Source organism: Periophthalmus magnuspinnatus, chromosome 7 (assembly GCF_009829125.3).
Source record: "Periophthalmus magnuspinnatus isolate fPerMag1 chromosome 7, fPerMag1.2.pri, whole genome shotgun sequence".
In the NCBI taxonomy this organism is placed as follows: Eukaryota; Metazoa; Chordata; class Actinopteri; order Gobiiformes; family Gobiidae; genus Periophthalmus; species Periophthalmus magnuspinnatus.
The window spans coordinates 24,175,921-24,189,926 of NC_047132.1; the positions used below are offsets into that span (position 1 = coordinate 24,175,921).

The 14,006-nt window shown below is 35.3% G+C and overlaps 1 protein-coding gene across 1 annotated transcript in view; it reads right to left on the reverse strand.

Annotated features, from left to right (window-relative positions):
- LOC117373020 (uncharacterized) overlaps positions 1–14,006 on the reverse strand; it is a 38,276-nt gene that overhangs the window by 15,977 nt on the left and 8,293 nt on the right. The window contains exons 4-18 of the mRNA XM_055222803.1: positions 7,621–7,781; positions 7,385–7,500; positions 7,142–7,212; positions 6,905–7,069; positions 6,744–6,844; positions 6,567–6,675; positions 6,383–6,474; positions 6,195–6,295; positions 5,977–6,113; positions 5,840–5,905; positions 5,660–5,743; positions 5,295–5,399; positions 5,073–5,213; positions 4,910–4,948; positions 4,635–4,795 (exon numbers count right to left, since the gene is read on the reverse strand). Of these exons, the coding sequence (XP_055078778.1) occupies positions 4,635–4,795; positions 4,910–4,948; positions 5,073–5,213; positions 5,295–5,399; positions 5,660–5,743; positions 5,840–5,905; positions 5,977–6,113; positions 6,195–6,295; positions 6,383–6,474; positions 6,567–6,675; positions 6,744–6,844; positions 6,905–7,069; positions 7,142–7,212; positions 7,385–7,500; positions 7,621–7,781 (1,649 nt within the window). The remainder of the gene's footprint in view (positions 1–4,634; positions 4,796–4,909; positions 4,949–5,072; positions 5,214–5,294; positions 5,400–5,659; positions 5,744–5,839; positions 5,906–5,976; positions 6,114–6,194; positions 6,296–6,382; positions 6,475–6,566; positions 6,676–6,743; positions 6,845–6,904; positions 7,070–7,141; positions 7,213–7,384; positions 7,501–7,620; positions 7,782–14,006) is intronic.

The following is a 14,006-nucleotide window of genomic DNA, read 5'->3' on the forward strand; positions in this document are numbered from 1 at the left end:
AAAGTACACATCTAAAAATATATTACACTCAAGACTTGGCATTTGATTTTAAACTGACAATAACTAATGCAACTGCTACTACTAATACTACCACTGCTGCCACTACTACCACTACTTCTGTGAATGCTAATGCTAATAATAACAACAATAATGCTAATAATGCTAATGCTAATAATAATAATAATAATAATAATAATAATGTTTATTGAAAACAGACAAACAGTTGCATCTTTGATCTTTATTTTTGTCTTACATATTAATTTGAGGGGGAACAATTACACAATTACAATTACAACCACTACACCCTCACTTAGAAAACAATTCATCCCCCAATAACTAATGATGACTTAATATCATTTCACACTTCATCACATAACCTACCCATTCCCTTTCATTCCTGCTCAGTTATGAGGGAACAGTCCATTCTAGTTCCTTGACCTTTGATTTAACAAACTGAATTGACATAAAACATGGATGTAGGCTAGTACACTAGTAGTAAGTCTAAATCACATACATATGTAATATATTTTAATTGATCCAACATATATATACGCCTGCCATTAAGCAATCACATGTTGGCCCCACTACAAACAGGTAAAGGCTATAGAATCTTATGTTTATACAATCCAACCTAGCAGATTTGAAAAGATAAATAATTTTTCACAAAAACACCACCACCATTTAAATCATTATTTTAAACAATTCATAAATGTATTATGCAGCTGGTCTGTTGTCGTCCATTCTGCCCTGTGTTAAAATCGTCTTCACGGTCTGTTCAGGAACAACATTCATTAGGAATTATAGCTGAAAAACTATGAGCTCACTGGTGTTACCTGTTTAGCGGCTTCCAGGTCACAGTCATTCTTATTTTTCAAAAAGACATATGTCCATTGTCTGCGGTCAATGTGTGGGATATGCATCTCTTTCTTCTACGACAAAAACAAAATTATTATAGACACAAAAACACTCTAAAATAACACAGAGGCCAACATATAAGCCTTTCACTTGTTTGTACCTTTTCCTCAGTCTGCTCTGGAGTGAGAATTGTTCCTTTTTTATCAAAAAAATTCATGCCACAAATGGGGTCTTGGTTGCCAAAGTTTGAGGAGCTTTCCTTTTTTGGGAGATAAACATGTATGGTCATTAAATAGATTCTTGACCATAAACAAAAAATAAAGTGACTTACAAAAGTGGCAATGTTGTCGGGTTCAGTGTTGAGTTCTTTAGCTAGTTCATCAATCCTTCGTTCATCGTTCTTCAATCAAAACATTAACTGATAATTTCTGCAAAAAAAGTAAATACAAATAGAGAAAAGTGCAATACTAACCTTCTCAGGCTCAGCTCCTTCTGACTCAACCTTTGTCACATATGTGTATAGATCCCGGTCATGGATTCTGTTCACAATGTCTTTTGCCGTAGGTTCTTCTGCTAATCTTTCTCCAAAAAGGCAGTCTGCAACAATACAAGAGGGATGCAAAGGTACAGGCAAAACAAATAATTATGTATGGGTTCCATTTTTGCCAAAATTAAGTCTGTTGTCTTCAAGTCGTTGGAGATATACTTTGCACTCCTGACTATTAAATGTGTGTATACACTCTGTTGTGTTATTATTGTTGTGTACTGGCACGTTTAATAAGCAGAAAAGATGTGCATCAAAAATATATGGTATATCCACAATGACTTGAAGTCAATAGACATCATTTTAGCCCAAATGAAACCCCAATTATTAGGGTTAAGATGAAGCTTCAATCAAACCTGTCAGCTGGAGGAAAATCTCTAGAACCTTTTTCTTGGCGTCTTCTGGTGTTGCTGATGTTGTTGGTTGCTCTTTCTTATGACGCATTTGCTTCTTAATAACATCTGCCATCCTGGAGAGTAACAATTCAGTTCAATTAATTTATTTTTGTAACGCCCAAAATCACAACAACAGTTGTCTCGAAGGGCGTTCATGTTTTGGTTGATGGGGGAAACCGGAGTACCCGGAGATAACCCATCCAGACACGGGGAGAAACATGCAAAACTCCACACAGAAAGGCCTGGGCGACCCGGGGATCGGACCAAACCTTCTTGCTGTGAGGCATGAGTGTTGCCACTCAGCCACCGTGCTGCCTACACACAAAAACAAAACAACAGGAAAAATCAGACAAAACAAGAAAAATCGGCCAGGCGAGGAGGACGGAGGGGGGCGGAGGAGGGCCAGGCGAAGAGGAGGAAGACCAGGCGAGGAGGAGGAGAGCCGGGCGAGGAGGAGGGCCGAACACAATTAACTGTATCCCAGCCCTGATCATAATCCCACTGGAGGCATTAGGAGCATTCTAGTTAGCATTCTTTTTTGGGCCCACGGGTAAAACACTACATCTTTACATAATTGAAGATGTTGAGCAGTGCTGCATAGACATTAGGATCAGAAACCATGTTTTCACACATTCACCTCAAGACAGGTGAATGTGTGAAACACTGTGACTGAGGAGAAGGTTTGCTATAAAAGTCCTTTTAGTAAAAACATACTTACCACTATAATAAACACCAAACTGTAGAAATAGTTGATAAACAGCGGTAAGTTAATGCTAAAACACTAAACAAAGGTGAATACTTGCATTAGCTCAATCTTCATGGTCACGTTGTGTTTGTAGGCTTTGGTCTCAAGAGCGGCAATGGTGTGAAACAAGTCATACATGGTACTCATCAACTGTTGTGCAGGAAAAATAAAATAATGAGATGATGGTAGCTGCATTATTGACTTCTATATGGTTTTAATAATACAAGAAGTAAATAAATATGATTTGTATTGATTTGATTTTTAGACAGGAGGAAAACTGGACTATGCAGAGTCAACATAATCGGTGTCCTCTATTATACTGAGAAACACTGTTGGAGTTTCCTCACCTTGTCTCTGATGCAGATTTGATTCTTGCCTTCAACTTGGAGCACTTTGGCAAACTTGATGAATCTCTGATGGTCAAAATTAGTCTGTAGGCCCAGGTAATAGCAATCCCTGCACACATTCATGTAAATATTAAAATGTTATTTATTACTATACAGCTGACATAAAATGTAAAACAAAAACAAAGCACAGCTTTGGGATGCAGCTCTGGGATACAATTTCATACACAGACCTTTATTTTTCTCATTTTGGTGCTTTTTTGGCCAGGTATTTCACATAAGACATGGTACATAAAAGGTTTCAGTATTTTTTTTATTGTCCAATAAACAAAATATAAATAGTAAAAAAAAGATCATTATGGGATTATATACACTATGTTTTCATGAACCTGATTACACTTTTTTATTTATAACTTTTTAGATTCTAAGGAACAACAAATTTTGAAACTCCTCAGGAAGCTATGTTGTTACATTTAAATCTCTTTATAGATGGATGTAGGTTTTAGAGGTTGCCAGTCACTGTGTATATTGTGATAAAGAGTGGTGTTGAAAATAGGAAACCTTTAAGTTTTGTTTGTGGTTGTCTGTTTTTATTGTGATTTTGAAGGCAAATAAAACATGTTTTATTGCTGTATCTGCAACATTAGCTCTTGATGTTGTACTGAAAAGTTTGGTTCAGAAAACCATCACAGAGCAGGATCCTGTGACAAACCTCACCTGGCCACTGAGTCAAAGAGCTTCACACCGACACCGGCATTTCTTTTGTTGCTCACTACATCATAGAGGAAGTGCTTCTCCTTTGGGCGGCCTTTTGGTGTCTCCTGGAGGCAACACATCATCAGTATGTGGTTTACAGAATGAATACCATGGCTCAGTTATTCCACATCACCTTTTCTTGGATAATTTCTTCAATGAAAAGCCTGTTATCATATGACAGCTCCTCCAAAGACAAGCTTTTTCCAATTTCTTTGAAAAGTTCAGCAGACACTGTTTTCCTCTGTAGCAGAATTGTTTTTCAAAAAATAGTATATATTTACAGTTCTTTCTTTGTTGGATGAGAAGCTTTTGACATCCTACATTATAGTGTTTATATTGAGTGTATTTAGACATTGTGTATTCAACCATCATCATTGATTGTTAAGCCTTAGCCATTAAGACCATGTATGACATTTAAATATGTAAATATATAATTTTTACACTCAGGTTTGTTACTTTAAGGCTCTAAGGAGAATTGATCTGTTTGCGTTTAAACATGGAGAGTGGCATCAGGGACTGGGATCAGGGACAGTGTGATTGTAAGCACTTAACTTTGATTTAGATTTGTTGCTTTTACAGTAAATGCATTTTGTATTGCTGTATATTAATATGTGAAATGGATAAATATAAATTTTGATCTGGGACACACCAAAGTTACTATTTCTGACTTACCTCCCATTTAAGTTTTGGCCATACATTTTGAACGATTCTATCAAACACATCAGAAAAAGGCCCATGTCCTGCAAATATAGATGAAATTGCCAGCTAAATGCATCATCATTGTTTAAGCACTGAACAGAGTAATAGATCTGGCTTTCTCACCAAGGTCGTAGCAAAGACTCGCAATTTGCACGCAAAGTATGTCCTGGTCATCAATAGATTGTGGTAGTTTCTTTTGTAAAGATTTCAAAAACTGCCCAGCTAAGTGTGCCACACTGAAAAAAATGTATAACATCAAAATTTGTCCCAGTACGAAGAATTTTTATTATACGTACCCAAGTGAGTGTTCAAATTGGTTGTGGGATGCTCCTGGGTAAACAAAATAGGCCCCTCCCATCTGTTTGATGAAACGAAGTCTCTGAAACTGAGGTGTGTCTATTATTTTGACCAGAATGGGGTGGAACTCCATATGTCCATGAATAGGGTCATTGAACACCTAATGGAGCACAATATAATGCACTTTGTTGTCAATCACAATGATGGAAATAGATATGAAGAACATTAATCTCTCTGTAAACATTTTGGTGTGTGTCAGCTGTGTGTGAAATACCTTTGGTTGTGGATTGGCTGTCGGCGTCTGAGGTAGACTCTTTGATCATTTAGGCCGTTTAAAAAGAAAGATGTTTAAAGAATATGCATATTATTATAAGAATAGTTTGTAAGTAAGTTGAACTGTGATTTGAAAAGAAAAGCAGAAGCTGAAACAGTGTTACCGGAGAAAAGTGTAAGTTCTTCCTGCGGCACCACTCGTAAAAGCTCTTTTGAGCGACTCTCTGAGTGGTTTTGTCCAAGCTCGTGCAGTAGACTCTGATCCATTTCTCAGAAAACTTATTTGGCAGAAGAAACTGAGAAACCTGACAAAAAAATTTTTATCTAAAAATGAGCACAATTACGGTGCAAAAAAAAAAAAAAGGTTAAACATCTTCTTTGCTGACCTGTTCACTGGGAATCTTGAATGCCTTCTCATTGTCAAACTTGTTATAGACATACAGGTTATCCATGGGATTTTTATCTTTTTGACCAAAGTCAAAGCTAATGATCTGATAAACAATTTTATATAAATATTTAGATATGCAGTATATATTTTTTATATAAAACACCCCCCCCCACACACACACATTTATATATATATATATATATATATATATATATATATATATATATATATATATATATAATATATATATATATATATATATATATATATATATATATATATATATATATATATATATATATATATATATATATATATATATATATATAAAATACAAACATTTAAAGCATTTTGTTTACTTACAGTGATTTCAAAGTCATCTTTTGTCAGTGGCTTTTGCTCTTTATAAGTGGTCACTACTGCCAGGTCAGATTTCCATTTTTCTTCCTTTTTTCCATGGAGCCAAAACATGAACAAAAAGTCTGATAATAAGCTTGGTGTATTACATTGCACTGATTACAAACAAAATAATGCAGTATTTACTTTTGTCAGAGGGCTTTGGTTGTCCTGTGTTTCGCATGGTGCCATTTCAGATATCTGTTTTTCTTCCTTCTAAAACAGATAAGTCAGATAATAGAGCTTAGTGTGTCACTTTGGGGTGGTTGTATATAAAAACACACCTCTTTGGCAAACCCATCTGTCAGTTTAGTCTCTCCTAGAAATCTGTACAGCTTTCGAGAGAGAATGTTTTGTAGTATTTCTCGTGCCTCCTTCAGTTCATCTCCAGTGGAATAAAGTATTTTTTCAAAGATAGAGTCTGAAACACAGATAATATACACACACAATATGACAATAGGTAAGTGAAAATATTAGGACAGAGGTAAAACACAAGACTAACCTGTGAGCTGGGTGTACTCCTCCATGGTTTTATCTGCTATGTCTTTTATAGCTTTAGACATCTTTAACACTGGCTCTGCTTTAAGTAAGGCATCTCTGATCCTGAGGTTTATATTTTTGTCATTTATGTGCTCAATCATGTTACAACACATATAAAAACTTGCATAAACTTATGTATAAACTACTTACATCAGCTCAACAGCCTTATTGGTTTTGTGCTGGTAGGCCTTTCGGTGGAGAGAACTCCTTGTATGAAACATTTCATAAATATTAGGGACTTCCTTAAAACGGCAAAGAAACACAAGTATTAGACCATGTTCAACATATTCAGAAGATGAATTATAATCATCTGTGTTAAGATAACATCTCAAACCTTGTCTCTTGTGCAGATCTGCCATTGACCGTCCACCTCAAGGACTCTGGCAAACTTAATGTAGCGATTGTGGTCAAAGCTATTCTTTATTCCAAGGTGATGGCAATCTCTGTCCAGACAGAATCAAATGTAAATAATAAAGGACATAAATCTGAAGTGTTTTGATATAGACCAAACCTGGCAAAATAGTCAAACTTGTCCACATCAAGGCCAGTCCTTTTGTTTGCGACTATCTCGTAGAGGAAAGACTTGTTTGAAGGGCGGCCTTTGTAATGTCCCTATTTGAATTGAAACAGTTTATCAATATGACGCAGGCACAAAAATCCAGATCTTGTTACCTCTTTATCTGGTCCATTAATCATCTCCTTGATAAAGGATAGGTCATCACCATCACTGTCCTCACTCAGCTTCTTCAACTCAGTCTCCAGGTCAAATGGGTTTTCTTTTTTTTTTTTTAGATGTTCCACAATGGCATCAAACATGGCAGCTGACCCTTTCTCATGCTGCCGTGGAAATATTACTGATTATTACTTACAATTTTTAATTACATTTATTTGATCAGATCTGTTCCTTACTTTCCATTCCTTGTTTTGTTGAGTTTTTGGTATGAACATGTTATCAAACAAGTGGGAAAATGGCCCATGTCCTTAAAAAAACATTAACAGATTTAAAATATTTATTTAAAATATTTTCTGAAACATAAATTATTGATTGCACACATCACTATCTGTGGTAGAGGTATGTGAGTAAGAGAATGCTTACTTTATTGTTTTTTGTTGTTTTTTGTTGTTTTTTTTTTACCTGTGGTAAGTACTCACCCAGGTCATGGCAGAGACCAGCAATTTCCACACAAAGTACGTCTCTGTCAGTAATACCAAGTCCCTGCTGTTTTTCTTTTAAATGTCGCACAAGTTTTCCTGCTAAATGTGCCACTCTATAAAATGTAAATATCACAAATCTTAAATTACACAATTGGTTTTTCCAGTCTCTGTTTGACAAAAAAGCCATGTTTTAACACATGTGGCCTATTTTCAATGTCCCACTTCGTACATACCCGAGTGAGTGTTCAAATCGGTTGTGAGATGCTCCTGGGTAAACGAAATAGGCCCCTCCCAGCTGTTTGAGGTATCGAAGTCTCTGAAACTGAGGTGTGTCGATGATTTTGACCAGAATGGGGTGGAACTCCATTTGACCATGGATAGGGTCATTGAACACCTGATGGAGCACAAACCGAAAGCGGAAACTAACAACAACAGAAACCTTAAATGTTTGGTCTTGAATGCTACAGGCCTACCTTTGGTTCCATTTTTGATGATTCAGTGTGAGATGGTGTTGTGGAAGACTCTCCTTCAGTAGACTGAAAATTCACAGCTGTGTTTTATTAAAAAAAATAATATAATAAGAGTAGAAATGTAACTTTTATTGGTAGAAAAGTCAGACATCTTATCTATTTCTAATGTAATGTATCCGTATTGTGTAAGGCCTATGAAGTTATTGTGACCTTTGACATAAACCTTCTTTTCTTCTTGACCTCGGAGGCGGTCGCAGTCTTCATTTCTATTTTGTTGTTTTTTTTTTTCCATGATATTCTTGAACAGCAACATTTATATTTCATTAATATTTTCATTTCAAGACAATTAATTCTTCTCTTTTAATGTTAATGTTTTGATTTTTGATTTGTTTGTATTATTTTGCAAAGCACTTTGAATTTCTTTGTGACGAATTGTTCTATGCAAATAAACTCGCCTTACCAGTTTGAATTAGGCTAATTAATATGTCAGTCCAACGCCCCAAGTTAAAACAGCTGACTGAGTGACACCCACACCCAAATAGCTGGTCTGCCTGATGGCATCTGAGCTGTATGTGTTTCACCACAAAAGGCATTTCATCAGTTCAACATGGTTCGCTCCACTTCCAGCCCTGTTCCCACATTCTCACCCACATGATTTATTAATTTATTTCCTATATTTACTCGATCCTTCAAAACATATTCGCCCTGTCACCCAGGCACCTCATCAAACACCTTTAAAAGTAATTTATTATTTACTTGTTAAAGAAACATATATTGAATTTGCATCTGTTGTTTGATGTATTTTTGGTCATAGCTTAGAGAGTTATGACAAAATCCATGAATAATTCTACAAAACAAATTCTTGCATCTATACTTTTTTTTATCACTTGCATCATATTTGTTACATATTATATAAATGCAAAAATAATGAATACATTTGTACATTTTTTTCAAGCCTCTTCTCTTGGTGGATTATTTGTATTTATGATAACAACAGCTCTACGCTGTTGCCGTGCAGAACTTGTCTCTCAGACTTAAGTGAAATTCACCGGCTGGACCAAGTTTGATAAATGTTTATTAATATTACAGAAATCATTGGATATATAATAATGTTTCATTATAATGAAATGTGGCTTATGCAGTAATGGAATGTGTAAACGCAGTATTGGGAAATTCATATTTTAGAACAATTTAAATTTTGTGTATATCATACGCTGTAGGCCTACATATTATAGCGCATACTATTTTAAACACACATTAAAATTGTGCAGAATACACTCTGTACAAATTAAATTATGAAAGAGAAAGCTTATAAATAAACCTAAAAATCCAGATAGGTAACCAAAATATACAATTAAAAATATATACATGTATTTAAGTAAAACATAGTCAAGTTAACTATACAAGGTGGTTGAATAATATTACCTGGCTTCTATTGGTCCTTTGAGGCAGCACAAAACAAATTCACCTGGTGATCAGGAAGAGGTGCCAGTATTTTATATCTCACCACACCTGTCGTCACTGCCCAGAACGTCACTGCGACGTCCTGGTTCTGACACAGACTTACTCTTTGAGGAAGAGTTTAAGCTCAATAAGGTTACAAAATAGTACTATAATGTTGTGTATCAACATTTCTCTGTCATCATATAAACATTTCAATGAGCAGGCCTTCATCTCTGACCTATATTACAGTGAGATCGGGTTAACATCAGCATTCCTTGACCCTGATATGGCCTTGAACTTTTTTATTAATACATTTAATGAAATTGTCAACCGGCATGTGCCTAAAAGAAAAATTAGAATGAAAAATTGTAATAATCCCTGGTTCAATTCAGAAACTGCACAATTAATTAGAGAAAGAAATGCTGCCTGGAAAACTGCTCACACAACTAGGTCTGAGTTGGATTGGGCAAGTTTTCGTCAGAAGAGAAATAAATGTCTATCAGCAATTAGAAAGGCAAAAACATCCTACTTCATGTCTGCATTGATAGAGAGCCACGGAAATCCAACTAAGTTCTGGAGGACAATCAGATCCCTCTCTGAACCTAACAATTATACCTTACCAACTGATATTTTATTAGATTCCGATATTATAAATTCTAAAGAGGAAATATGTGATGCTTTCAATAGACATTTTATCTCTGCATGTGATGTTGAACAATGATGGTCCTTCTGATCTTGATTATGTTGAATCTGAACCTCAGACAGATAACCACATTTTTTCTTTAAGACCTTTCAGTTACATGGAGGTCTTAAATGCTCTCCGCTCCATAGACCCAAAGAAGTCCACGGGAGCTGACGATCTCGATCCAAAACTTCTTTTATTAGCTGCCCCATATTTAATTGAACCTCTTTTACATATTTTTTATTTGTCAATTCAAATGGCAATTATACCGGAATTATGGAAAACAGCACATGTTTTGCCTTTACATAAAGGTGGGACAACTAAAAATGTAAATAATTTCCGGCCAATATCTAAATTACCTTGTCTTGCAAAAGTTTTAGAAAAGTTAGTTTCAAATCAAGTTACAGGTTATTTAAATAATTTCTCCATTTTGAAGTCTTATCAGTCGGGTTTCAGAAAAGGGCATAGTACTGTCACAGCAACCACAAAAGTTTTAAATGACATTTTCTCAGCCCTTCATGATAAACAAGATTGTGTGGCTCTGTTTATTGATTTAACTAAAGCTTTCGATTCAGTGGATCATGGAGTCCTCCTGAACCATCTGAAGCAGATTGGATTTGACAATGCTACATGTAACTGGTTCCAAAATTATCTTTCAAACAGAACCCAGGCAGTAGTAGCCGATGGTTTTAAATCAGAATTTTTAACTTTAAATAAAGGAGTGCCCCAAGGCTCAATTTTGGGCCCCCTACTTTTTACTATTTTTATTAATTCTATTGGTCACAATTTAAAAGAAAGCCACATACATTTATATGCAGATGATGCTGTTTTGTATGCAACTGCTCCTTCTGCTGATCAGGCACTTTTAAAACTGCAGCAAGATTTTAAAGAAATCCAAAACTCCCTCATAAATCTTAAGCTGTTTTTGAATGCAAGTAAAACTAAGTATATGATTTTTTCTAAAAAACATTTCAGTAACATGCAAGCTACAAACCTTTACACGCTAAATGGTACATCCATTGAAAGAGTCAACACTTATAAATATTTTGGGTTTTGGCTTGATGAAAACTTGTCCTTTAAAAAACATATCTCAGAATTATGTAATAGCTCAAAATCTAAATTATCATTTTATTACAGAAACAAATATTGTATCCCAATGAGTTACAGAAAAGAAATAGTACAAGCAACCTTCCTGTCCGTACTGGATTATGGGGATGTGGTGTATGTGCAGACTTCAGCCTCTGCTTTGAAACCATTGGATCCACTATTTCACTCCGCCCTTCGCTTTGTTACAGGTGATGGATTTGAAACTCATCACTGTACGCTCTATGAAAAAGTAGGTTGGCCATCACTGTCTGTTAGAAGAGAACAGCACTGCATTAAGTTTATCTATAAGGGATTACTTCAAAAACTGCCAGAATACCTCACCTGCTTGTTAATTATTGATACCGGAACATTTTACACCAGATCACATGACTGCATAAAGCTAAGGACGAGCCTCACCAGAACTGAGATGGGAAAGAGGGCTTTTAGCTGTTTTGCTTCACAAAAATGGAATATGCTCCAAGGAAAAGCAAAACTGGACACGTTGTAATAATAATAATAATAATAATAATAATAATAATAATAATAAAAATAATTAATAATAATAATTATTATTATTAATCATAATAATAATAATCTGATAACAAACTTTTATACACACACCTGCACTTGTTATTGATGTTTTTTATGGACTTATTTGTTTTGATAGTTTTTTCGGTTTGTGTTGTATTTTAAACAGGGCACCCATGAAAAAGAGAGCCCAAGTGCTCTCATTGGGTCCCCCTGTATAAATAAAGATAAATAAAATAAAATGAGTATTGCATAGAATTGTGAAGTGACATTAGCAGGGATTTTGGTCTTCTCCTCATAATGATAAACTTATCATTCACAGAATCCTCCAGTTCTGTAATCCTGTAATCCTGACCAAGCCTATCAAGATCTGGAGATGAGTCCACAGGTAGTAAGATAAGATAAAGTTTATTGTCCCAAAAGGGAAATTTGTCTTGGGCTCACTGCCCGCAGCTTAAAAACACAGTTACACTCACACATACAGTACAGTCAGGCAACAGTCTCAAGATACATGTGCCATTATTAATGTCCATTATCCATTTGTGCACTGCACAACCATAAAGTGTCCAAGTTATTGCACAAGCCCCACTTCGCAAATAATTATTGCACCAGCCCATAATTGCACAGTTTTTGCACAGGCAGTTATTGCACCACTGAAAATAAAGTGACTAAGTGCGCCTTTGTTGTGCAGATTTGTTCAGTAGTGTAACAGAAGTGGGCACAAATGAGAATTTGTATCTGTTACTGTTAAAGTTAGGCCCCCGATAGCGCCTGCCCGATGGAAGAATTTCATATTCCCCATACAACAGGTGAGAGGGGTTCCCCACAATCCGTCTGGCCTGACCGAGCACAGAGTTTTGAAAAATATCCTGCAGAGAAGGGAACTCTTTCCTGCCAATCACCTTCATGGCCTTATTTATCACTTTTCCAAGTTTAGTACAGGTCATGATTTTTGTGCTCACACCAAACAGCTTTCAGGAAACCACACCTTTGCACAGAAAACCAAAACAATGTTGACCTATGCCTTCTGCTTTATGCTTTTATATTTATCTCTATTTTCTGTAGATGTGTTGTTGTTCTTTGCCACTTTACTAACACAGATAATTTTGTGTATCAATGATATCTATTGATCTGTCCAGTTTGAAGAACATAGTGGACCACTGAAAGTACAATAGTTAACATTTGTGTCTTCAATAAAAGTAAGGCATATAAAGAGATCAAACTCTCAACCACTCAGGACAAAACAAACAGGATAAGGACTAACACACAGTTGTATTACTGCCTGCAAATCAAATTGACAAATTACATTAGTATTATTATAACATCAATTCAAAAATAGATAATTATTAGATAGAGCTATAGTTTTGTGGTTGTTACATTGCCAATTATAAAGTAAAATAAAATTAGTTTTCAGCCTTACAAAATCTTCAGATTGCATTTAATTGAATTAATTGCTGTAAAGTATCTTGAATAAGGTTTAGCTACTGATACTTTATGTGTCATTTCATATACTGATTTTAGTGGTGGTCTCTATCTCTGGAATTTTATGTCCCTTTTCCATCAAGAAAATATATAGAATTTGTTTTCTAGATTGAACTTGAGGCAACTGAAATACAGAAACGTGCCCACTGGACTTTAAACCGGGACAAGGGGGCTTTTTTACTCTCACAGACAAGGGATATTGTCCTGAAGAAGTCGGACTGCAGATGGCGCTGTCGTTCTGCCTCCACCAGTCAGAAGACAGCGCCAAAACCTGTTTAAATCAGCTGACTGGACACTACAGCTACATCACGTGACCACTCTGAGGAAGACCTCAGTGAGCAGTCGAAACTGTCAGGTATAAAAACAAACTAAACTTGGTCTGGAAAAAGAATCTGTTAAAATAAATACAGTACATATTGTTAATGCCATTGAATTACTGTGTGGCTTTATTTCAAGTCATACACATCTTTAATCTTTCATTTTGCTTAATTTATTTAAGAATTGCTTACTAAATTTAACTTGAATGATTTTTAGGGTCAAACTGAGGAGGCTAATTTGGGTTTTCAGATTTTGCCCTCACTCACTGAGAGCCAGGGATGCATAAATCTTAAGTGCATCACAGTAAAATTCAATAGTATGAACATGAACAACATTTCATTATTGTAATATTTGTAATTTCATTCATTTGTTTGGTTTCTTTTCAACTTTTATATTTATTCTTTAATTTAGCTTTAGGTTCAGACTGAGGCAGCTGTTTTCTATTTTCTATTTCTTTTTTGGAGTGTTCCTCCAGGTATGCATTTATCTTAATAATCTTCAGTGCATCACACTAAAATGAAATGGTATGGACATGCAAAACATACTGATTATGGGCATATGGCATTCAATGTTTATAATTGATAGTGATAGGTTCACACCTTTTAACCTA